Source organism: Electrona antarctica (genome assembly GCF_951216825.1).
Source record: "Electrona antarctica genome assembly, chromosome: 9".
In the NCBI taxonomy this organism is placed as follows: domain Eukaryota; kingdom Metazoa; phylum Chordata; class Actinopteri; order Myctophiformes; family Myctophidae; genus Electrona; species Electrona antarctica.
Window position 1 is genome coordinate 10,589,300 of NC_136790.1, and position 25,577 is coordinate 10,614,876.

At 46.3% G+C, this 25,577-nt stretch overlaps 1 protein-coding gene across 1 annotated transcript in view; it reads left to right on the forward strand.

The window, feature by feature from the left end:
- plekha6 (pleckstrin homology domain containing, family A member 6) overlaps positions 1-25,577 on the forward strand; it is a gene marked incomplete at its 5' end in the record, with an annotated part of 56,104 nt that overhangs the window by 23,152 nt on the left and 7,375 nt on the right. The window contains 12 exons of the mRNA XM_079509745.1: positions 6,579-6,650; positions 7,218-7,298; positions 7,741-7,890; positions 8,512-8,607; positions 10,491-10,602; positions 11,075-11,211; positions 15,867-15,942; positions 16,562-16,665; positions 18,418-18,561; positions 22,123-22,275; positions 24,226-24,362; positions 24,797-24,948. Of these exons, the coding sequence (XP_079365871.1) occupies positions 6,579-6,650; positions 7,218-7,298; positions 7,741-7,890; positions 8,512-8,607; positions 10,491-10,602; positions 11,075-11,211; positions 15,867-15,942; positions 16,562-16,665; positions 18,418-18,561; positions 22,123-22,275; positions 24,226-24,362; positions 24,797-24,948 (1,414 nt within the window). The remainder of the gene's footprint in view (positions 1-6,578; positions 6,651-7,217; positions 7,299-7,740; positions 7,891-8,511; positions 8,608-10,490; positions 10,603-11,074; positions 11,212-15,866; positions 15,943-16,561; positions 16,666-18,417; positions 18,562-22,122; positions 22,276-24,225; positions 24,363-24,796; positions 24,949-25,577) is intronic.

Genomic DNA, 25,577 nt, shown 5'->3' on the forward strand with positions numbered 1-25,577 from the left:
AAGCCAGATATTAGTTTGTTTGTCTCCCTTGGAAAATCAATGTTTACATTGATTACAAACAAATGTTAATCCTGAACATTTCCCTAATAAAAATCAAACTCACTAATCTGACTAATCTGCTATTTAAACCAGTAGGTCCACAACCCTTGTGTCTTGTGTTTACAGCAAACATTTAGTGCAGAGGGGGCTTTCTATAGTCCAGCTCTATTTATTCTGCTTCCAAGCCAGACAGACAGTGTTTCCCTACAGTTCCACTAGTTCAGCCTAGGTCTACCCAAGCCTGCCTCTCTCTCTCTGCTCCTCCAGGCCTCTTCTCTGGCATGTGGATGTTAGACACTCTGTAGACGTTTAAATGTCACGCCAAACAAGGAGTCACATTCAAGTATCATGGAGAGCATGCGTTGAATGTTCTCCATTATGCTTGCTTTATGCATAGTGCTATGCTTGTCCTTGTGCCCTCACATCCTCTGTCCTGGTTGGTGTTGGGGTCGTTAATGCGGGCTACTGGCGATACTGCACCATCACTAGCAAGTTTACTGCACCATCACCACTACCAACAACTAGCCAGGTTTCAACCTCGTCTTCACATTACAATTTTTGGATATTCAGCTAACATTTTTATTCTAGTAATATTTTTTTTTTTAAATGTTTCAATTCAACTTTGAGATATTTCACTATTAATTTTTTTTTTAATGTTTCAATCCAACTTTGAGAGATTTCACTACACAGGACAGAATGCATGCACTGAAGTTTATTTCGAAAAGGGGAATACATTGAATATGAATGAATTGAATGTATGCGTTTTTTAGCGGATTTCATGGCAAAACACATGCAGCCACGGGTACATGTTTTTTTTTTTTTGAGGGGATAATCCCCCCTCCCCCCCCCACCCCCCCTATCTGCGCACCTGAATGTATGAATTGAACACGAGTCAACAAGTCAAATATAAATACAGTCATATCGGCATGACATTAAATGCTTTGGCGCGGGCCCATCTGGTCAGGAGCCTCCAATCAGATCCTGCCTGATGTGAGGCAGGGGCTCTGCTGGCCGGGAGGAATGTGCACGGTCTCCTGCGGGAGGTTTGCACATGTGCAGTGTAAAAAGGAACTGCAGTGATGGAGTATTCCAGCAGAGGTGCTAGATAAGATAGAAAGCTCATCTCATAACTTGTGATGTAATTAATGAGATCCAGAACAGTTGAGAATTAAACAGCAGTCACCCTTCCCTTTTCAAATGTTTTATATGACCCCATGGTGGAGAGACAGGCTGGGAGGATCGACTTTCAGGGTGATGGAGGAGGCAGACCTAAGAGACCGGGTGGGGATGTGGTCAGGAGCTTGGACATGGTCAGTCAGGTATGGGGGGGCGAGGTTATGAATGGCCTTGAATGTATGGAGAAGGATCTTGAAGTCGATACGGTATTTGATGCGGAGCCAGTGGAGTTGGTGTAAAACAGGGGTGATGAGACCGGGCCACACCTCTGTGCACATTCCTCTTTAATTTTCCTAGAGTGAGACAAGGAAGTAGGAGGCGGAAGTAGGAGGCGGAAGTAGGAGGCGGAAGTAGGAGGCGTCCTTTAAAGGGGCCCATACATGAGATACGCTGATCTGATTGGAGCAGGGCCGAATGGGTTGAATTAGGGGAACCGAGTTGGATGACTGTTCGTTCCACCTCTCAGTTGAACTTTCCTCTTTAACTTACATTTTATTTTGTTAGCTGCCATGAAACTAAGCAGTGTGTGTGTCTCTAAAATGCTGCTGAAGTTGTGTTGAAAGGTTTACCACATTGATGTCTTTGGGGTAAAATATGTGAATGTGAAATGCAACCCTTATTTCCCAGATTTTAGTTGCTAACCTCGCTATGTTTATGGCAAAATAGCAATTTTGACTTTAGAAGGTATGAATCATTTTGATGGCAGCCATTGACGATGGATGGGTGTGCCAGGCCAATGCTTCCCTGTTGTAAATAGTTCTTGTATTCTCTAGCCTATGGTGTAGTAACTAGCCTTCCTTTGGACGCACCTTTCAATCTCAGGGCTAGTTTCTGGTTCCATCGATCCATATCATTTTCTCATAGAAACTTCCACAAATATCAATTATTTTAAGCCTAGAATCAAGCCATCCAGGATCCTGGTGGATCATGACCATAAAACATTTGATTCTGTGATTATTTTATGTTTTTAATATTTTATGATATAATATCTAACTATAAATGCACAAAGTCTCTGTAATCCACGTAACTCGTGAACCGTTCTCCCCACACGCGTTCCACACCACCAGAGGGGGTGCAGTGGCCGGTGTCGAGTCGGCCGGACCCACGGTTGTCCAGAACCGCCCCAAAAAGGCCTCCTCCCAGGCTCTGGACAGGGTCCCTGCCCAGGGTCCATATATGGAGCTGGCCTGTTCTGACATCTTTCTGACGTCTGCATAGACTCCATATTTGGGCATGCCTGACAAAGAACTCCATATATGGGCATAAAAGGGACACAGACATAATATCTGGGTGGGGCATGCATTTCCAACTTGCATCGTTCCAAAGGCCAGCGCCCAACGGGCACCGCTGTAGAGGCCCCACGGGCACCGCTCTAGTATTTAATAAATAGACTACCCTTTTTCTTTTTTGCGGCTTTCATTCCCCCCCACCCCCAGCAGAATCCAATGTGTTATGGTCATGACTGAATCATCAGGATCTGGTGGGGGGGTCGGGTGGCTTGATTGATTCTAGGCTTAAAATAATTTATATTCATATTTTTGGAAATGTCTATGGGAAAAATGAATGGGGTATGGAACAATATGGAACCAGAAAATGGCCAGAAGTTCGGGTTCATGTATACTGCATTTAAAGACACTTCCATAAGATACATGGGCTGCCAGTGTTCACATTGTACAGTTTGACTGTCAAACAGTCTCTCTGTATAAGGATGTGCAGTGTGCACGGTGCAACAAGGGGCTTCTTCTCCACACTGCATTACCTGCTCACTTTTGCTCACATCGCCGAGTTCCCACGCTCGCTGTAATGTAGACGCAGCTCAAGCAAGAACAGGATCCGTCAAGAACCATAAAGGCCTATGTGTGCACTCTGACGACTCATTATTTTAGCTGTCTTGACATTTCACGGTTGAGCCTCTCTACAGTAACACCACCACACAGTACAGGGGATGTGGCCAAGTCTTTCTGTCTCTTCACGGCATGTTTTAGAGATAAGGCCATCACTGGGTATCTGGAGAGAACTGGGCCCGTGGGAGAACTGCTGTTGGTGGTGGGAGAAACATCAAGGCAGGAGAGAACTGGGCCCGTGGGAGAACTGGTGTTGGTGGTGGGAGAAACATCAAGGCAGGTGTGCCGACAGATGCGAGTTTGAGCCCTGTGCAGCGCGCCCCTAAGGCCATAGCCGAGGCGAGTGCCCACGCCGTGCTGCGCGCCCCTAAGGCCATAGCCGAGGCGAGTGCCCACGCCGTGCTGCGCGCCCCTAAGGCCATAGCCGAAGCGAGTGCCCACGCCGTGCAGCGCGCCCTAAGGCCATAGCCGAAGCGAGTGCCCACGCCGTGCTGCGTCGACATGGGTCTGAGTTCCATTCCAATAGCAAGCGAGTGCCCACGCTGTGCTGCGTCGACTGGGTCTGAGTTCCATTCCAATAGCAAGCGAGTGCCCACGCCGTGCTGCGCGCCCTAAGGCCATAGCCGAGTGCCCACGCCGTGCTGCGTCGACATGGGTCTGAGTTCCATTCCAATAGCAAGCGAGTGCCCACGCCGTGCTGCGCGCCCTAAGGCCATAGCCGAGTGCCCACGCCGTGCTGCGTCGACATGGGTCTGAGTTCCATTCCAATAGCAAGCGATGCCCACGCCGTGCTGCGTCGACATGGGTCTGAGTTCCATTCCAATAGCAAGCGATGCCCACGCCGTGCTGCGTCGACATGGGTCTGAGTTCCATTCCAATAGCAAGCGAGTGCCCACGCTGTGCTGCGTCGACTGGGTCTGAGTTCCATTCCAATAGCAAGCGATGCCCACGCCGTGCTGCGTCGACTGGGTCTGAGTTCCATTCCAATAGCAAGCGATGCCCACGCCGTGCTGCGTCGACATGGGTCTGAGTTCCATTCCAATAGCAAGCGAGTGCCCACGCCGTGCTGCGTCGACATGGGTCTGAGTTCCATTCCAATAGCAAGCGAGTGCCCACGCCGTGCTGCGTCGACATGGGTCTGAGTTCCATTCCAATAGCAAGCGATGCCCACGCCGTGCTGCGTCGACATGGGTCTGAGTTCCATTCCAATAGCAAGCGATGCCCACGCCGTGCTGCGTCGACTGGGTCTGAGTTCCATTCCAATAGCAAGCGATGCCCACGCCGTGCTGCGTCGACATGGGTCTGAGTTCCATTCCAATAGCAAGCGATGCCCACGCCGTGCTGCGTCGACATGGGTCTGAGTTCCATTCCAATAGCAAGCGAGTGCCCACGCCGTGCTGCGTCGACATGGGTCTGAGTTCCATTCCAATAGCAAGCGAGTGCCCACGCCGTGCTGCGTCGACATGGGTCTGAGTTCCATTCCAATAGCAAGCGATGCCCACGCCGTGCTGCGTCGACATGGGTCTGAGTTCCATTCCAATAGCAAGCGATGCCCACGCCGTGCTGCGTCGACTGGGTCTGAGTTCCATTCCAATAGCAAGCGATGCCCACGCCGTGCTGCGTCGACATGGGTCTGAGTTCCATTCCAATAGCAAGCGAGTGCCCACGCCGTGCTGCGTCGACATGGGTCTGAGTTCCATTCCAATAGCAAGCGAGTGCCCACGCCGTGCTGCGTCGACTGGGTCTGAGTTCCATTCCAATAGCAAGCGATGCCCACGCCGTGCTGCGTCGACTGGGTCTGAGTTCCATTCCAATAGCAAGCGAGTGCCCACGCCGTGCTGCGTCGACATGGGTCTGAGTTCCATTCCAATAGCAAGCGATGCCCACGCCGTGCTGCGTCGACTGGGTCTGAGTTCCATTCCAATAGCAAGCGAGTGCCCACGCCGTGCTGCGTCGACATGGGTCTGAGTTCCATTCCAATAGCAAGCGATGCCCACGCCGTGCTGCGTCGACTGGGTCTGAGTTCCATTCCAATAGCAAGCGAGTGCCCACGCCGTGCTGCGTCGACTGGGTCTGAGTTCCATTCCAATAGCAAGCGATGCCCACGCCGTGCTGCGTCGACTGGGTCTGAGTTCCATTCCAATAGCAAGCGATGTCCACACATTCAACCTCATTCACTAAACATTACATCTATAAAGATTTCATATTAAAGCGCTCTTAAGATCGTTTCCATCAACATTATATAGTGGCATTCATCATTATTTTATTTCATCATCTGAATTTGTTCTTTGGTACGATCAAGATATACGTGTGTTTGATACCGTGTGTTTGGAACCGTGTAGGAAGGTATCGTGCTGAGGCGGCTTGTTTGCCAAATCATTAATGAAAAAAAGAAAAAAGAAAAAAACGTTTTGTTTGTAGACTATATGCAAATATTGTAGTTTATTTCTTATTCTTCTTTTTTTAAGCTACGGCTGTAATGCTGTATACACTGAACACCACACTGTCAATGTATTTGAAATGCTGTATACACTGAATACCACACTGTCAATGTATTTGAAATGCTGTATACACTGAACACCACACTGTGAATTTATTTGAAATGCTGTATACACACTCTGGCATTTTATTTAAATGCTGTATACACTGAAAACCACAATTTATTTGAAATGCTGCATCAAACACGGTTTCTTCATTCTGAGGCATGGACAGCCCTCTCGAGTGTAGCAATACAAATAAATACAAATCTATAGTAATTCCATTGTGGCTCCAAATGTTATGTTGTTACTCGACATAGTTGGGCCGTTCAAACACTCCATACTGTGCATAAATTATTAACCCATTTAGACCTGAGGACGATTCAAAAAAATGTCTTCTAAATCAAAAATAAGTTTTCTGAAAAAACCTATGTTTCTGTGTCAGTGGTTCTCAAGCTATTTCATGTCAAGGACCCCAGAAATGATATGAAATTGGCCGCCGACCCCCATCTGAAAATATATTGGTCCAGAAGCAAACATTTGAGTTAAAGACGTTCGCTCTGAAAGAATATATATTCAAAGATTTGCACCACAAGATTTTCAAGATTTTTCAAAAAATAGCAGATCTACAAGTTCGTCGCGCGGCGCCGGCACTCAGTGCCGCGCTATGAGCTTGTAGATCTTCTATTTTTCAATAGCTAAAGCATAACATAATGCTTTAAACACCAAAAAAGTGTTCCTGTCCTGAATGGGTTCATAATTATGGACATGGCCCAACTTGTATTATTCATGGTAACAAAAACAACCTCGGCCAGCAAAGTGATTTCTGACATGATTACTTCACTCACATCATTACTTCACTCACTGGCTCACAGGGGGTTTGTTGGTTGACGGGTGAACAGATGTGTTTCCCCAAACATGTCTCAGAATAACGAACGACTGCTTAATTATATTGTGAATGCTTAGTTCCTCCCAGGTGGGAGAAAGCCGTACAGTAAGCTTGTATATTGCATGACTGTGTTTATGACTCATATTTTCACAGGTGCCTCCCTTTCACGACGTGTACAACAGGGAGCTCCATCCAACGCTCAAACTCAACGAGATTGAGACCAGTGTAAGTGCAGTGCACACACACACACACACACACACACACACACACACACACACACACACACACACACACACACACACACACACACACACACACACACACACACACACACACACACACACACACACACGTGCACCCACGCACACAACAAAACATACACATACACCCCTAATTCCTCCCACTGTGTTATTCTTCATTGGGAAGAATTCATAATTCAAAACTGTTCCATGATGTATACATTCTAATGAGTTTATGATGACAGACAGACACGCACGCATGCACGCACGCACGCATGCACACGCGCACGTGCGTACACACACACACACACACACACACACACACACACACAAACACAAACACGCACACATTCTTCTGCGGCTTCACTCCTGATTTATTTCCATCTCCCGTTGGTTTAATGCCTCATTGCGTGAGCAATAAACATGATCTCTGTCTCAAGTGTTCTGCTCTCTACCACATGTCCCTTACCCCCCCCCCTCCCCCAACATGAGTGCCTCTGTCTCAAGTGTTTTGCTCTCCCCCCCCCCCCCCCCCCCCTCCCCCGCCCTTTAGAAGATCTTGGGCCGACTCTGTGAGCAGAACAGAATTGTGAAGGACCAGGAGGCGGTGGTCCACAGACTGAGAATGGACAAGGTACTGTACAGTACAGTACACACCATAATGTGTCCACGACTCCACCAGCATGCAGTGGTGCAAAGTAACCAAGTACATTTAGCCTACTTAAGTACTGCACTTAAGTAAAAAGTGAAGTACATTAAGTAATTTTGAGGTAGTTGTACTTGACTTGAGTATTTTCAATTTCCAATGTTTTTACCTCTTCTCCACTGCAGTACATCTCAGGTCCATATATTGTACTTGTAGATCGTCTATTTGTCTGTTTATGGCTGTTGTGACGGCGAGAGAGAGAGAGAGAGAGAGAGAGAGAGAGAGAGAGAGAGAGAGAGAGAGAGAGAGAGAGAGAGAGAGATCAATCTACACCTGTTGACTTCCAGTGGCTTTTCACTGGTCCTGTAAAAAAAATCATGTCTGCACCTCACCTCCTCAACCTGTGTTATTGTGCACGTGTTGTTCTCAGGACAGCCTAGAGGGGGCACTGGTGGCCACACATCAGGAGATGGAGCTGTACCACAATCAGCCTCTGGCCATGGACAAGCTCCAGCTGAAGAAAGAGACATTACAGAATCAGCTGATCAATATCAGAGGAGAGCTCTCTCAGGCCTCCAGTGTAAGAGTCTTAAGTCCTGTGCACATGTCCTATATATACTACAACAACACTATAACATTTGTACTTATACACAAAGATCAGTTTCACTTGGTGTTGTCTCTATGCCATCGATCCTATCCCCGTCTGATGAAATGGCCCAGTTAGAGCTGGAGTTCAGTTTTATTTAATCGTGTCATTTATTTGCCATCTTTCTCCGAGATAATTGCGCTACTTTTGGCAAAGCTGAAAGACTAAACATTTGTAATACAGTTCCAGAGCAGAACCTCTTCCCCCAAACCTTTCAGAAACTGTTATAGCGCTACCAGGAGCTTGATTTTTGCAAGACATATTTTTTCCATATTACTGACAATATTTCATAACATCATGCAAATCGGTACATAGTACCTCTAGTCATGAAAAGAAACGGGTCTTTCAGGCTGCTATTTCCTCATGGTTGCGTTTTTACATCATATCTGTGGTGTACCACAGTTGCAATAGCACCCTAGTTGGAACATTTCAACCTGCAGAGGCCAGTGCAGCACTATATTTATGCACTGTGAATCTACTGCGGCTACAGTATGTTATTCTTTAAAAAGGTTATCCACAAATCATCTTGCGTGTCCTTGTACTGCCCCCATGCAGGCTCTAACCACATCACGCATGGAGTTTGAAGCACTGGAGGACGAGGCCAATGCCATCCACGGAGACCTCTGGGAGCAACTTAATGCAGGAGGACAGGTACAACCAATGGCCTCTCATCAGAGGTCACACAGCTTAGATCAGGGCTATTCAACTAGATTAGGTCGGGGGCCACAACTGTAGAATGATTGTGTGTGGGAGGGCTGCACAGCGTGCGCACGAAGCGTGAAATGTTTTACAAATGCATTTTGTGTTCAAACACAAAGATTTATGTAGGCTAATACATTTGTGCACAGTATGAGCACAGGGTGATATATGTCTATACAAGTATATACTATACCTTAGAATAGACCTATTTGACAGAACGAGCGTCAACGAGCACTAGCTGTAAATACAAACATACACACACACACACGCACGCGCACGCACGCACAGTCGCACACGCACACACACACACACACACACACACACGCGCGCACACGCACACACACACACACACACGCACACAGACACACACAGACTGCAGGAGTCTGTCTAATTTCTCTCCAAAGGCCCTTGAATATGATAATAATGATAAATAATTTAGGATTATATACATAATATATATATTTAGGATTATTATTATGATGATCTAGCACTTTATATCGCACACATCATACCTGTAACTTCAATAAGCTCTCTTTTTTTGGGAAATTATTCCAAGGGCCACTAGGGGGCGCTCCGCGGGCCAAATGCCGCCAGTTGAATACCCCTGGCATAGATGCATGCTGTAGATACACAGATACCGTTATTCATCCTGGGGGCCATTCAGTTGTCATAGCAGCACCGAGCTGAAGAGAAGTAGTAACACTAGTAACACAAAGGGTGACAAAATAATAATAAAAGACTAATAAAGATGACCTGGCATTCTGCAGCTGGACTGGTCAGGTGTACTGTATATGGGCCATCAATCTGTGGAAATACTGTATGTGTAAGATAGCATTTGCAATAATTTACCAACAAAAGCGGCATATTATTTGAAAACCTAGGGACTGGCCTGACTTTTTTCTTTTCTTTTACATTTTTGAAATAAGAATCTTTTGAGGAAATAGAGGAAACCAAATAAAAGGCGATATTTACTCCCAACCCATAAAGCGGGGTCCCAGTGTGTGTGAGAAGGCTCTATAAAGCATCCAGGACCGCCCAAGATGCTCCGCTGTGTGTTGGAGGACAGTGAGTCATCTGCTCCCGTTGCTCCTCCGTGCCGCGCGCTCAGTTATACACATTACACTACAGTATAACCCATAAAAAGTGTGTGTTTGTCGAAACGAGAGCCAGTCTGCAACGTATACACAGGGGACAAAATGCACTGTGTAGTGTGTATCTGTGGGGTTCTGAGCTGTGAGCTGTAAATCGAGACGAAAGGCTGGGCAGTCATTTATCAAGGCTCTGTGTGCTTTGACAGTTGCCAAGCGCTTGCAACTTTGGCAGTGGTTAGGAAGGAAGTATGGATGAGTGACAAATGTACTGTACATATCTCACAATTTCTACCAGATGATGATGTCCAGAACTAATGTAGAGGATCTCGTTTCCATTAAGTTGAGAGTCAGGGGTATTCAACTGGATTAGAAAAGCCCCTGCCCCCCCAGGGCAGGGGCTTTTTTTTTTTTTTAAAGGTTACGCTCACGGGGTGAAAAGGTCCCTCATCTATCAGGGCATACTAGCCCTGTCCTCATTATACTGTAATATTATATAATAATATTTTACAATCTCCTCATAGGAGTAATGTATGACTACTGTAGGTCCCATGGATATTCCCCTTTTTTTTTTTTTAAGATGTTTACTGACAGAAAAAGTATGACCTATATTAAACCTTTTCACTGTCTTCTGCCCATACACTCTCTCTTATTACACACAACCTCCTATCTCTCTCTCTCTCTCTCTCTCTCTCTCTCTCTCTCTCTCGCTCTCTCTATCTCTCTCTCTCTCCTGGCGTGCTACAGAGTGAGTTAGTGCACAGGCACATCCAGAAGGAATTCTGGCGGGTCCAAGATGTGCTGGAGGGATTGCACAAGAGTAATTCATCCAGAGGCACTGACACAGCCAAGCACAGAGGTACACGCATGCACACGCACGCACGCACGCACGCACGCACGCACGCACGCACGCACGCACGCACGCACACATGATACCTTGAAAACAACCTACGCACCACTTGATTTTATTGTTATTTGGGGCAGGGATTCCAGAAGTCTGAATTTCAAAGACAATTTTGGAAAATTGTGTGCGTGTGTGTTTGTGTGTTGGGGGAAGGGGGGAGGGACGACAGCACATAATAGACATAATTAGTAAGGGATAATGTATGGCTGAGTGGTTATTGTTTCTAGATAAATCACCGACAGGCTAATTAGCTCATTATCCAGAAATAACAGACCGCTGAATTTGGCGATTGACCAATCCGAATCAAGCATTCAACCAAGCTGTGTAATAATAATGAATAATTATTATGATTCATCATGATTATTATATCCTATAATATTATAACTATAGCAATACTTCTCTGTATGTCCATCTTTGTCTCTTGCAGTGGTCGGCGGTGCACCAGGCTCCTTTAGCACCAATAGTCCAGCCAGTCCCCTGAGCTCAGTAAGCCTCACCAGTCCACTCAGCCCCTTCTCCCCAATGCCTGCTACGCAGCCTTCCCCCACCAAGCTGGGCCCCGAGGTAAGCACGGGACGCTTTGACCCCAGCGCCAGCTTTCAACCATGCGCCAGTAGCACCCTCGCTGACTTTAGCACCAGCGCAGAGTCCCGTAGAAGGCCCAGTCGCAGAGCTCGACCCAAATCATGGTCATGGACCGGATTCGAAACGGATCCCAAACCCGATCGTGTCAGATTTAGGCCGAGACCCAGCAGCTACAGGGGCCCTGACCCATGCCTCCGTGCAGACCATACAACGTCCCACACTAATGAAACTAAAGACAACCAAACATTCCCACTAGACCCTCATACCTTTTCTTGGCCCACAAATAACTTCCAGGTACCTACCTTCCAAAGCCTCCGAGATTCCTTATTGAAACTGGAGCCTGTGGAAGAGGAGGAAGACCATAACCCCGACCCTACCATCAGCCCAGAATGCGACCTGTGTTTAAATCAAGTTAAAAAAAGCAGGGCCGCACGACAGGCCAGGCAACGCCAGGGCTCGTCACACGACTCCAAATCATATCATCAGAATTCATATAAATATCAAACCCATGCTGCCGGCCAGGCACTCGGTCGAGCGACCTCAAATGCGCCCGTCTGGCAAGCCATGGTTGGCTACCGAAAAGACGTCTACCCAGACCCTCGCTCACCTCCTGCCCCGGTCGGCCACCAAGATGGCCGTAGGTACCCGTCTCACGATAATAGGCGTTCTTCTACTCTCCCCAAAGCGCAGCGCCGACTGTTTCAAGACGATTATGAGGCTTATGATTTCCCTGACCTCTACACGTCGACACCGGAAAACACACATGTTCGGACAGCCACTACAGAGTACCAGTTCCCGCCACAGGCCCATGTGTCACGTGGGTCTGCACGAATCCGGCCCCTCTCTTACCCCAATGTTCAGTTTGTCGGTAATGACTGCCCGGTACCACAATCAATTTCCCCCTGCATGGCCTCAGGTAGAATGATGCAGAGCCATTTTTAAACCGACATGACCGTATATAACGATGTAATGAATAGCCACCCATTTGCACTTGACCCTTGTGCTCCAGCATGTCAGACGTTTGTAAATCAATTAATATCGGTATGTTATTTACTTATTTGAATCCAGAGAGAGCCACCCCCGTGTCAAACACATTTTTTTTAAGTGAGTTACGTAACACAAAAATGTCCCATGCAGAAAGTGTATTTGGCGTCCTTTTGGTCTGCTCGTTTGGAGACATTGAGCAACTAATTTAGCTCGTCATCGGTTCAATTTAAAGAAAGGTTAATCAGCTGTCGCGACTCCAACAGATTCCGATCTGCCTTGTAAGTGACCTTTCTTGGACTGCTCCGGGGTCACCACATGATCCTCATTGCCTCTGGGGATTTCTGTCTTTTTTTTCTCTTCTTCATCTTTAAAAAATAAATAAATCAAAACAAAGAAACGGCACCTATCTCCAACATCTATCTTTCTGAACAGAGACAGCATACAGTCCATCCATGTGCTCTGGCCTGATTCAATCAAAGCTTTATGGCAATTGATTCAGGAAGGAAGACCTATATGATAGGCTGCGGCTGGGGATTAGTTAAGTTCCCTTATGCACTTTTGGAGCATGTAGGAAAGGGACATTCTACTGTTAACCATCAGCTTTCTAACTCAATTAAATGGTTCAGGAGCTCATATAAGTCATTTGGTTTTTAGAGTCCTAGTGGCTGCTGCTGCTGCTGCGTGCTTGTTGCTCATGAAGTGTGACAGCACAGGACCATAAATTGCATTAACCTCTAGATTGTGAGCGTTATGGAGAAGCAAACGAGGTTCCTCCACTGCAGGAAGGCATGTGCTGTACTTAACGATTGCTCATTAGTTGACCTCGACTTAGTTTTTGTTGCCTTACCTTCTCGTCTACAGCCAGCTCTGCTTAGAAAGAAGCATGGCAATTTATTTAGCTAAAATTTGACATTCAACGTTGAAGTGACCGTTGAAATAACCGTTATTGGTCATTGAAAACACTCAAAGTATTGACGACGTCGTAGACGAACTGAAGAAATGATTGGTGCTAGTGGTCATAAAGACCGTATTAGTGGACATGGTCCTCATGCAGCCTATCAGACCACACATCTCATTAGGTGCCGATGACCTTTCCCCGCTGACTGCCAATGGTGGGGAGGTCAGTCAGTGCACCATTCCACAACAAACAAACAGAATCGTCCCCACCATGACTCCTCTGCTCTGCACTCTGCCTGGCTTGTTGTCACTCCTCCTGACGCACAGCGCTCTCTCTTCCTCCTCCTCCTCCTCCTCCTCGTCCTCCTTCCACCTCCTGCCCTCCTCCTTGTCCTTCTCTCTTTCCCTCCCTCCCTCCCTCCCCTCGCTCCCTCCCTCTCCTCGCTCCCTCCCTCCCAATGACTTTAGGAAATTGGCCCGCCGCGCCCCCCGCTTCCCAAATCCTATTACCCTCTGGAATCCTCCCCGACCTTCCCCCCCTCCGTCCCTCCCCCGCCCTTTGACAGTGCCGCCTGGCTACGCAGCTTGGGCTTTGGTGACGGTTACCTTGACGAAGAGTCTCACGGCAGACAGGTATTTCGAGGCGGGAGGGGAAACCCTGCCCCCGATTTTGTTTTGAAACAACCATCCTCAATCCCCCCCCCCCCCCCTCCCACCCCCCTAGCCATTACAATAGTGTCCAAAAGTTAAAACAGATCCTCCATAATCCTTCCATCAAAACTCCATTCTGTCCTGTCATCACCTACAGTGTCTCTCATCGCCATCTGTGTGTGTTTTTTGCGTTCCCAGAGCACTTCTAGTTTCAGAGGGGCCAGCGCCACTTTTGATGGCTCAAACACCTTAACCACTTTGACCCTGGCAGCCCTATTTGGGCTCACAATGCGTTGCAATGTGATGTGTTGTGAGGTCGTAGATTGGATATTTTCAACAAATGATTTAAAAATATATATGATATATGATAAATATACAATACTAGGGCTTAAGTGGTTAAAGACCTTGACTTCCGATTTCAAACTAATCAGGCAAATCTATTTCTAACTCTTGCATTTAAAGCAGGCTTCATTTCCTGATCAAAATCTAGAGAGACAGTATGTTATAGTCTTTGCGTTTTGTTGACTACCCGGTCACCAACAAACATCAAGCTGTGCAAAACATCACTAAACAAATGGCCGTCTGTGAATTTATGTTGTGTGCTTGTGGATGCAAATGCACTGTCTAGCTTAGAGTACACTGTACCGTAGCACTCTTTTCAACCAACGATACGACAAACCCCAGAGGTGTGGAATTCCCCACAATGACATGTCTTTTCCACCGTGCTCTCTGTATGTGCATCTGTGTAGTACAGTAATGTGATCTTGCTAGCATCTGTATATCTGTCATGTAGACTGTACGACTCTGCTTTGGTCAATAATAGGTATATGCAGCTAGTTATGGCATGAGTTTATTTTAACCACTCTCAAACCCTATATATTCTTCATTGACCGGGCCGGGGTCTCCCAGGGTTATATGCTTGATCCACTCCTTGTTTTGGCTCTCTCCACATACCACATCTCTTCACCGAAAATAGCTAATCTACAAGATCTACAAGATGTTGCAAGCTTGTAAGCTGTTAGGCTATAGGGTTCATGTGGTTAACATAAGCTCATCATTTCTATCAACATTATGTAATGCAGTGGTTCTCAAAGTGGGGGAGGGGGGGGGGGGGGGAGGGGTTCTAAAGTGAACCTTACAGTGTGTAACTTAACTGTAAAGCCCAAACCACACCAATGGCCGCCATGCAACTCCTTATTATAGACGCATGTCGATGCATGTAGTTGCAAGCACCCATTGAATTGAACCAATTGAATCACTTGGGTCTACTTGCGTCGGCTGACCTGCAATAGGACATGTATGGGACGCTGGGACGAACGCTAAAACCGTTCTGTTGCGTCTCGACCCATTGGTGTGGTTTGGGCTTAAGGGTCATTGAAATGTATAAAGTGTGCAAACCACTGATCTAATTATGTATGGCTTCCATTGTCCAATGTGTTATCATTTCAATCGTTTTGCTACCACTGCGCTCTGACTCCTCTGGTCAACAGTGCCATTGTTTTAAGGACAACGCGTCCTCTTCACACAATGCCATTTGGCAATCAAGTGAAGGGTCACACTCAGAGTGGAAAGATCAGGGAGTTTCTTTTATTTCTCCATAATGCCTTTACAAAGAACAAACGGTTGGGGCCGGCCAGCCATCGTCAGCGTGATGACACACTGACGAAGGCTGGATAGACATAGATAGATAGATAGTGTGTTCTTTGTGAAGCCATGGAGAAATAAAAGACACTAGCTGATCTTATCATTTCTATCCACATTATCTAATGCAGTTGTTCTTAAAGTGGGGTCCAGGGGGACCCCAAGACAGGGTTTCACACGGACCCTCACAGGTCTGTAACTCTGAGAACTCTGAGAAGAGTTGGTTTTCTTTCACAAAAGATGATGATGGGGGGGGGGGGGTCCTTGAAATGAAAACGTTTTGAGAACCACTCTAATGCATTCTGGGTCCCAGTGGCAGTAGTGAACAGTTCTGGATCCTCACTTCCTGCGAGAATGTTTCATTTGGATTGGATGACAGCGGGTTCTCTGTGTTTGGATTGGATGACAGCGGGTTCTCTGTGTTTGGATTGGATGACAGCGGGTTCTCTGTGTTGCAGCACAAGTATGGAGAACGGCCACATGCCAACGAAGGGCAGGAACAGGAACAAGAAAGACTGTCCAACATGAATAAAGGTACAGCATCTGACCAAGTGTTTATTTGGCTGAACAGTGGACCGCAAATATCCATTATTTTCTTAGCGATTATTATATCGTAATTCCTTTTCCGATTAGTCGAATAATTGAGTTTTATATATATTTTGTTTAAATGTATATATATCAATTAATCAATTAACCACTTGAGTTTATACGTTTATACACAACGGTGTAGATGTGGTATTTTCTCTATTTTTGACAATTCTTTTTAGCTTTTTTTCCCATGCCCAAAATAGTATAGATAATTATAAATAGAATTATTAATTGATTATTTTATTAAATAATCGATAGATTTTTATAATCGATTAAATGTATTAGTTTGATTAACCCTACTGAAGGGGATCACTAGTCGACTTGTGGAAAGCTCATCCGTTGAACAAAATATGTTTTTATTTTAAATAAGAATAACCAACCTCACAGTGCTTGTGATTACACCCACCGTGCATATAATTATGTGATCCGTAATTATAACACAATTATAACACATCAAATCAAATTACTTGGGGAATGATATGTTTTATTCCTATTCGCTGAGGTGTAGACCTAATCTTTTTTCCCATGGTCTGAACCCTTCTGTCTTGTGTGTGCCCGCGTATAGTTGGCATCGTTCCTCCGAGGACAAAGTCGCCCACCGATGAACCAGACAGCACTTTCGACGGGGTCACCCGCCGCAACGGCAAGATGCCAAACGGTATTTCCCGGGTAGGTTGAACCGAAAGGCCTGATGTCAGGAATGTACAGTACCCGCGATTCATTATCCTCTAAAGCAAAAACAGTAGGTCGGGACGCATTTGTGGTTCGCACACACATTTGTATGGGTCCCTTCCATTTTTTGGTTTCCTACATTTTGATTTTAATTATTATAATTTGTACTCGTTTTCAAAAAACATTCCCAAAAAAGCTATACATGCAGTTTTCATGATTTAATACCAAATTAAATGATTTTTCTAAATAATTTCTTGAATAAATAAACAAAAAAATCGAAGAAATTCCATAAATTACTAGCTCACAGATCTACAAGCTCACAACCAATCGCTTCGCGCCGCGTACGTGAGCTTGTAGATCTGCTAATTTCTCTTTTGGGTCACGGGCTAAAAGGTTTGGGAACCACTGCTCTAAAGGCTGTGGTTCCCAAATTGTGACAACCACACATTTTTTATTTTTTACAAAACATCAGTAATCTATTATCTGGGACCATTGCAGATGGCACGCTTATGCTCGGCCATACGTGTATTCAGAGGTCTTAGTCGTCATCCTAACGCAAGCCTTTTTCCACGCGGGCATCGCATCGGGTAGTTAACGTCAGTACCAGAACAGGTGAACCGGTCAAATGCGGCCATATTATATTGATCACTCAAAACATCCATCAGTTTGAGGCTTTCATAGCATCCATCACATTGCCATGTTTTCCTTTCAACCATGGGCTTAACGTCTCAGGCTGGACTGCCTCACCGCAGGATCAAAGTGATTCTATTTGCCTCGCCTTTCCAGGTTTTGACTGAAGTGAAACCATACTAGTCGTACCGTCCAGCATTCTCAGCAGTGGTGCGAAAAGTACTCAATTGTTTCACTTATAAGTGAAAGTGTCACAACTCACTATGAACTTGTAGATTGGCTATTTTCATCTACATTATGACATGCCCTGAATTGCGACGCTATAGGGATCAAGTGGTTAGGATCTGACAACTGGAGTAATATATAGCATGAAACATTTCCTTGGTCTTACTGAGGAATCGAGCGGCAGCGTTCTGAATCAACTGCAGCTGTCTGTCGGGTTGATTTATTTATTGTTTTTAGGGAGACCTGTAAAACCAATACAACCAAAGCCTCAGGGGGCAATCAATTACCCAGGCAGGGCCTGATCTGATCTGCAGGCCTTTGCATTGACCTACAGCGGTGGTTTCCAAAGTGGGGTCCGGGGACCCCCAGGTGTCCTTGAGGCAGTTCCAGGGGGTCCCCACCTAAATGATAGTTAGGAACCAAATGGACCATAATGGGTCTAATGTAATCCTGGGCGCTACACTTCCTCTGCCAACCTGGGGAGGGCAGCGGACTGACCTCATGCTTCCTTCTATGCATGAGGAGTCCAAGCTGCTTCTGCTTGGGGAGAGTTTCCCCGGCCGGACGTAGCGCGTGGAAGGAACACGTTATTCCCACCAGTTCCTTTCCCCTCCATCAGGCGCCCTGGCTGGCCAGGGGGAGGTATAGTTTAGAGACCAGGATTACTGCATGTTTTTTTGTGAGCGTACCTACCCTAGGGGACACGGGGAGAACATGCAAACTCCACACAGAAAGGCCCTTTCGCCAACCCCACCTCCGCCTCAGGTATGGGCACTGATGAGGATAGAACACGCCCCCAGCACCCACAGCGTCCCATCCAGTGGGAACTGGGAATTGAACCCAGGACCTTCTTAGAATGATGTTTTTAACATTTAAGGTGTGTTTGTTCCACAGGAGCGCCCAAAGAGTGCAGTCTTCCCAGCGGAGGTGAAGTCTAAGATGAGCGTAGAGGAGCAGAATGAGCGCATCCGCCGGAACCAGAGCAGCTCTGTGAGGGACAAGAGGCGCAGTCTGAACCTGTCCACCAATTACAAAGTGGTATGTTGTTATAGGCCACTTTCAACACAATCGTGAATGTGGATTGAATGCCTTGTTTGAAATGAACCTTTGGCTTTTTGCTGTATGGGAGTTAACCCATTTACCGCTAGCATTAATTAATCCCTCGATCGCGTACTGCCAGGGTTTTATCGCGCGTAACACTTACTTTGAAGAGCCAAATATCCATAATCGCATGTTCCTGTGACAAACTGATGTGTGTGGTGTCTTCACCAGTTGTTGTTCTCTCGGTCGATGGTGGATAAAGCCGACCACGAGTATCACAGCGCCTGCTACAGGCCGTTGAAAACGCTTGTCTGGGCCAGAAACTGCCCCTCAATGTCGTTTCTGAGATACAGGGCTTTGAATGCAGGGCTTAGAATGGAAGTGGATGCGTGCGCATCTTCAAAATGGCCGCGGCCATTGTGTGTTTTGTGTCCCAGAGTATTGTTTGCGGTAGCAACATCAGCTAGCCATCGAAACCGATCAAAAAGCGGTTAAACAATTCGAACACGAGAAATGTGCGTTTGGCGGAGCAGTTAGAAAGAGTAGGTTCTCGTTTTCCTCGTGCCCGGTGGCAGGCCGGTTAAAACACGCACGCACACACGCACGCATGCACATACAAATAATAACACGAGGAAACAAAGGCAACATTACAGATCCCTGGTACATTCGTTCCAGCCCTAACAAAACAAACAGTTCAAAAAGCAACAATTCCTGCCGGAAAAGTTGTAATTATGCAATGTATGTCTTTGCAACAATGCAAGACATACACATAAACACTGTGATATAATCCCTGTCTGAAACGAGCTGAAAACAAGCTGTGAAAACTTGGAAGACATTATACCACATCTGAAATCCTCCTCCTGCTGCCTTGATTTTCTGCCAACAGGCTTTTTTTCTAAAATGTTCCAAATTGCATGGGCTCAGATCTCCTACAAATTGTCAACACGTCTCTTTTCTCAGGCTGCTTCCCACAGGCCCTACGAACTGCATGGAGTCATCGAGTCATCTTAAAACAAATAATAATAACTGCACTCTGTCAAGTTGGCCATGAATGGCCTACTTGTGAGCGAGCAGAGCGTGCAACTTATCTCTGACTCTTGTCAACTTACATTCTGTTTGGCGCCCCGGCTCTCCACCGTCAACTACTGCGCTATAAGCAGACCCCAATCAAGTTATTGAAACATCTGACATATATAGTTAAAGGTATATTCAGTGATTTCACTTACTTCAAATATCTTTTTTTTTTGTGATAATCCTCCCTGCTATAGAGTGTGCTGACCATATAAGGAGTTCCTCCCTGTCCCCAGTTAACTCCTGGGGTCAAAAAACCTTAGGTTTCGTTTTTGGCTAGGTGGCCAAGTCTTCATCCAATCAGGATGAGAGGGGCCTTCCGCCAATCATGATCGAGCGGGGGCGGGCCTTAGTGTGTGTGCTGTTGGCTTGTTACCAGGGCGGACCGCAGGGTTTCCAAATTACCCAAATCACTGAATGCTCCTTTAATAATATATACTATAAACTTAAATTGGTTACGTGACTTACGTCATCCACACGTCTTTTAAACATGTTTTTACATAAACACACATAGTTACGTCATCAGCCAATCCCTGATTGGCCGAGCAACGCCACCAACACAAGGAGGCTATCCAAAGGGACCACCGACATACGCAGCAAGCTGCCAGCTCGCGCTCTGATTGGCCGAGCGACGCAACGACGTATGCACGCAGCGCCCTGATTGGCCGAGGGTGTCAACGACATACGCAGCCGAAAACAGTACTTGCGCACGCTCTGCTCGCGCAAGTAATAATCTATTCTAGATCAATAATGAACAATTATTGGCCCGTATCTAACCCCTTTTTAAGTAAGAAAATGTACAAAGCTGTATTTCAACAACTGAACAACTTCTTAGGACTAAACAATGGCTCTGATATCTTCCAATCAGGATTTCAGCCACACCACAGCACTGAGACTGCTCTTGTTAAAGGTAGGGCGACATTTCTTAGGTTAAAACTAAAAGTTTTGTTTTTTTTTCTGAAAAAGTCCAAGACTCATATTCTGATAGTAATCATTGTGATAGAATATTTGTTCAGTAACATGGGTCCTCCCAGCTCTGCAATAAACAATTTTCTGGTTGGTTGCCAATTTCAGCCAATCAGGAGAGACTCATCCATCAATTTTATAGTGTTCTAGTGCCAGTTGTGTCTGCTGTGTCTGTCATCACTTTCAACTTAACTTGTTTATCCTGTGGGCTGTAAGAGTTCTCTCCCCTGCCTGTATACCATTGGTGGAAAACTGGACAGAAAAAGACTCGCTCACTGTATAAAAAATGAAGGAAAACTCCTTAGACCGAGACAAAGTGCAATTAAAAAGTTAACGTTTCGGTCTTAAGGCCTTCGTCAGTGCTATAGCACCGCTCCTGTAGTCAAGTTTGGGAAAAAAGGACGAAGAAAGGCAGTTTTCTCAGTGCTTCTGTATACCATTGGTATCACAACCTGAAAATGCATGTTCTGTTCACTAAAGAGCTGGAGAGACAGGGAGACCCCTGTTACTGAACAAACACTTTTTAGCAATGATTATTATCAAACTATAGAGCTATTTAACACTTACTATCAAATTATAGAGCTATTTAACAGTTATTTTAACCCAAAAATATCACTTACCCTACCTCTAAACTAAGTCTTCAACGGCATCCATTGTTGGCAGAATTTCACTCCTAGTGCTACAACAGTAGGTGTCAGTGCTGCGTTTGACATAGGAGACCACAACATACAGGAGGCTATTAAACGTGACGTATCCATGTCAGCAGATTACTACACAGACTGGAAAACTGGACGGGACTTGGGGTCCCATAGTTTTGTACTTTTTCTATGGTAGACCCCCATGTGTGGTTATAATATGCAAAGCCTTTCAGTCAAAAGGCCCAATCGAAGATACACCGTTTTAGTGACACACTAAAATACACAGCCGGCTTAAAGGACCACTTCACCACTTTTCAACTTATCTTCATATAATTGGTCCTCACTAATGATAAAAAAAATACCTTTTTTCCCTCTGTCTGTGTCTCATAGCCATAGGAGGGCAGTTCAGTAACCCGTCCACTAGTGACATCATCGTTAGGCAGATTATTTTTAATCAAGATTTAAAAAGAAAATCCTATAGTCTTATAATCCTATAATCCTATCTTTATTATCGTGAGAACGATGGCGTCCATTATCGCATTGCAACTTTTCAGGAATAGAAAGCCTGCATTTTCTATTTCATGGCACTCCGTCTTCATGGACTTTATGGACATGGACTACTTTGTGTCTACAGGATATAAATCCACATCAGAGCGAACACAAATAACATGCATGAGTTCTGCATACGGTCTCCATTCTGGGACTCTCTGCTGTTCAACATCTAACCATGTTCCCACTGGTTCAGGTTATGGGAAAAACCATCAACATAATCATGCTACCATGGTTATGACTGGACTACACTACACACACATTTGCATAAACCGTATCACCAGGGTGCTGTGGTCCAATACAATCACTGAGTAAATTGTGTGCGCGTGTCCAGGTGCGGAGGCGTCTCACAGCTCACGAGGTGGACATCAAGGACTTGGAGGCAGCGGTTCGTGGCGAGGGGGTGGAGTCTCCCAGGCAAGAGATCGCACGGCTTCGGCGGTTGCAGATTGAGCCGGAGAACTACGCCGTGGACATCAACAGAGAGGTGAGGCATTCAGGGACACGCTCACCGTGTGTCACATTAAACCCATTAAGACCCGAGGACCACATTCTACAAAATGTCTTCATGTCAAGGACTCCCAGAATGATATAAATTAGGACAGAACATCGCCGTTATGATCAAAACCTTGGACAGCGCCGTAGATTCAGATGAAATAAGGAAGATTGTCGGCCCGTAAACCAGGAAGTGAATGGCTGCGTGCGCAGCAAAACGGCTCCTGGACGGACGATCAGTAAAACATGTTAGGGAAAAGCTTTCTTAAAAAGGTGGGTCTTAAGTCCATTCTTAAAAGAGTCAGTGGACTGTGGTGCTCTCAGGTGAGTAGGGGGGGGGGGGGGGCGTGAGTTGATATTGAAGTAGAGTTGAGTGTCATCAGCATAGCAATGAAAGGAAATGCCATGCTTGCTGATGATGTGGCCAAGGGGGAGCATGTATAGGAAGAAAAGGGCGGGGCCGAGTACGGATCCCTGGGGGACACCACAGGTGACAGAGTGTGTCTGGGATTTTTTCCCTCCCAGGGATACGTACTCTGTTCTGTCGGAGAGGTAGGACTGAAACCAGTTTAGGGCAGAGTCAGAGAGTCCAATGGAGTGAAGGCGGTTCAGGAGGATGTCATGGTGAACAGTGTCAAAAGCTGCAGTCAGATCGAGCAGGATGAGGAGTGAGGGAGAGCCTGCATTGGCTGCCATCAGTAGGTCGTTAGTGACCCTGACGAGAGCCGTTTCTGTGCTATGTGCGGTGCGGAAACCAGACTGGAACTTCTCAGCGATGTTGTTGCTGTTGAGATGCTCCTGGAGTTGTGCAGCCACCACTTTTTCTAATACTTTTGAGAGAAAAGGGAGGTTTGAAATTGGCCTGTAGTTGGCAAGGTTAACTGGGTCTAGCGTGGGTTTTTTGAGCAGGGGTGTAATGATGTCTTCAGTGCAGAGGGAACAAGGCCAGACTGGAGTGAGAGGTTTATGGCTTTGGTCATCAGGGGACTTATGGCACAGGTGTTTAGTTTTATTAGGGCTGTGGGGAGGGGGTCCAGGGCACAGTTGGAGGGTTTCATCTTTGTCCTCAGCCTCACGCTGTGTGCGCAGCAACAGCTGTTAACAGCACCAAAGCACTTGTATGTCCTTCAACACATGCAATGTTTGCATTTTCATTGCATCACATGTGTGAATTCTTATCTAATTGTGTTGTCAGAGCATGCAGAAACACCTTTTAACAGCTGTTTACAATGGCTGTGTAGTGTGTACATGCCATTCCATGTCTTTCCTCACAGGCAATGTTTCCGTCCGTAGGGAGCTTGTGTAACTGTCTAACTTTCTGCAACCTAAACTAGACACCAGTTTCATTACTAAATCTGGCCTAGGGCATCTTGTGAAGCACCAGTTTCATTACTAAATCTGGCCTAGGGCATCGTGTGAAGCACCAGTTTCATTACTAAATCTGGCCTAGGGCATCTTGTGAAGCACCAGTTTCATTACTAAATCTGGCCTAGGGCATCTTGTGAAGCACCAGTTTCATTACTAAATCTGGCCTAGGGCATCTTGTGAAGCACCAGTTTCATTACTCAATCTGGCCTAGGGCATCTTGTGAAGCACCAGTTTCATTACTAAATCTGGCCTAGGGCATCTTGTGAAGCAAGACACGAAAGAAACCATTTAAAATCTCACAGTCAAATATTCGTGACAAGATTGCATTGCGTTGTTTTATCTACAGGTATGTGTTCGTTTGTGAACATGTGCGCGTGCATGAATGCTTGTGTGTGTGTGTGTGTGTGTGTGTGTGTGTGTGTGTGTGTGTGTGTGTGTGTGTGTGTGTGTGTGTGTGTGTGTGTGTGTGTGTGTGTGTGTGTGTGTGTGTGTGTGTGTGTGTGTGTGTGTGTGTGTGTGTGTGTGTGTGTGTGTGATAGATTTTGTGCATAATGCTGTGTTTATATGTTTTCAGCTGATGGCTCCAGACAAGGTATTGATTCCTGAGCGCTACCTTGAAGTGGACGTAGATCACACTCCTCTAAGCCCAGAGGAGCAGAAGGAGAAGCAGAAGAAAGTAGAGAGGATCAAGACCCTCATTGCCAAATCAAAGTATGTCTTTCACAACTATGCCAGTGTTACCATAAACTGAAAGAGAGAGAGATAGAGAGAGTGTGTGTGTGTGTGCGTGCGTGCGTGCGTGCGTGCGTGTGTGCGTGCGTGCGTGCGTGCGTGCGTGCGTGCGTGCGTGCGTGCAGCATGGAATTGTGGACAAAATCATATCCAACGATAATAAACTATTGAGGCTAAATTGAGGCTAAATCTCATCTAATGGTGGTTCGTGGCTCAAATGGCGACTAAGTAATGGACCTTGATATGAAACGGGTTGAAAACCACCGATTTTAATCTATTATTCCTCTCCTCTCCTCTCCTCTCCTCTCCTCTCCTCTCCTCTCCTCTCCTCTCCTCTCCTCTCCTCTCCTCTCCTCTCCTCTCCTCTCCTCTCCTCTCCTCTCCCCTCCCCTCCCCTCCCCTCCCCTCTCCAGTTTGCAGAACGTGGTCCCTCTGCTGGACGGCCCATCGGAGGGAAGCAGTGTTCAGGTGAACTGTGTTCAGCAGCTCCAGGAGCAGGAGAAGCGCATCGAGATGTCGTGTGCGCTGGCCGCCGAGGCCTCGCGCCGCAGTCGCCTGCTCTCCGGTGAGGATGTCCCCCTCCACGCCACCCCCTCCTCCTCCTCCGCCACCAAGCCCAAACCCTCAGGGCTCCCCCGTACTATCGTGGGGCCACGGCCATGTTGAACGGGCACCTCCACGCCGCTCTGGCATTCAAACTACGCCCCCTACCCACACCCCACCCATTCTGTCTTTGCCTCAAAACAACAGCTACCTCAGAACATCATATTATGTTTTTTCCCCCCGCGTACACGGTAAAGTCCTTAGTGTACAGTAAATGTAACTCTGAAGAGTGTACAAGTAACGCTGAGGATTTTACGTTGTATAGCTGCATAATTCATTCAAAGCCCAATGCTAACTGGGGGTCTGTGTGTGTAAAAAGTGTAAGTGTTTGTTAAGTTATCAGCGAGTTAATTGAGATATTAAAAAAACTACCAAGACATTTCATGCACAGATCCAGTTAGGATATGGGACGCCTTCCACTTTGTCCAGTACAGTCACCAGTCATGCAAGTGGTCACAAAGCATTGCGGAGACGGCGTCCATAAAACAGACATACTACAGCTGCCATTGAATCATCAGTTGAATCCTTGGTGACCTTCATTTTCAGTTGATGAATGAGTTCCATTACTGTCACTGTTACATTCCAATACAA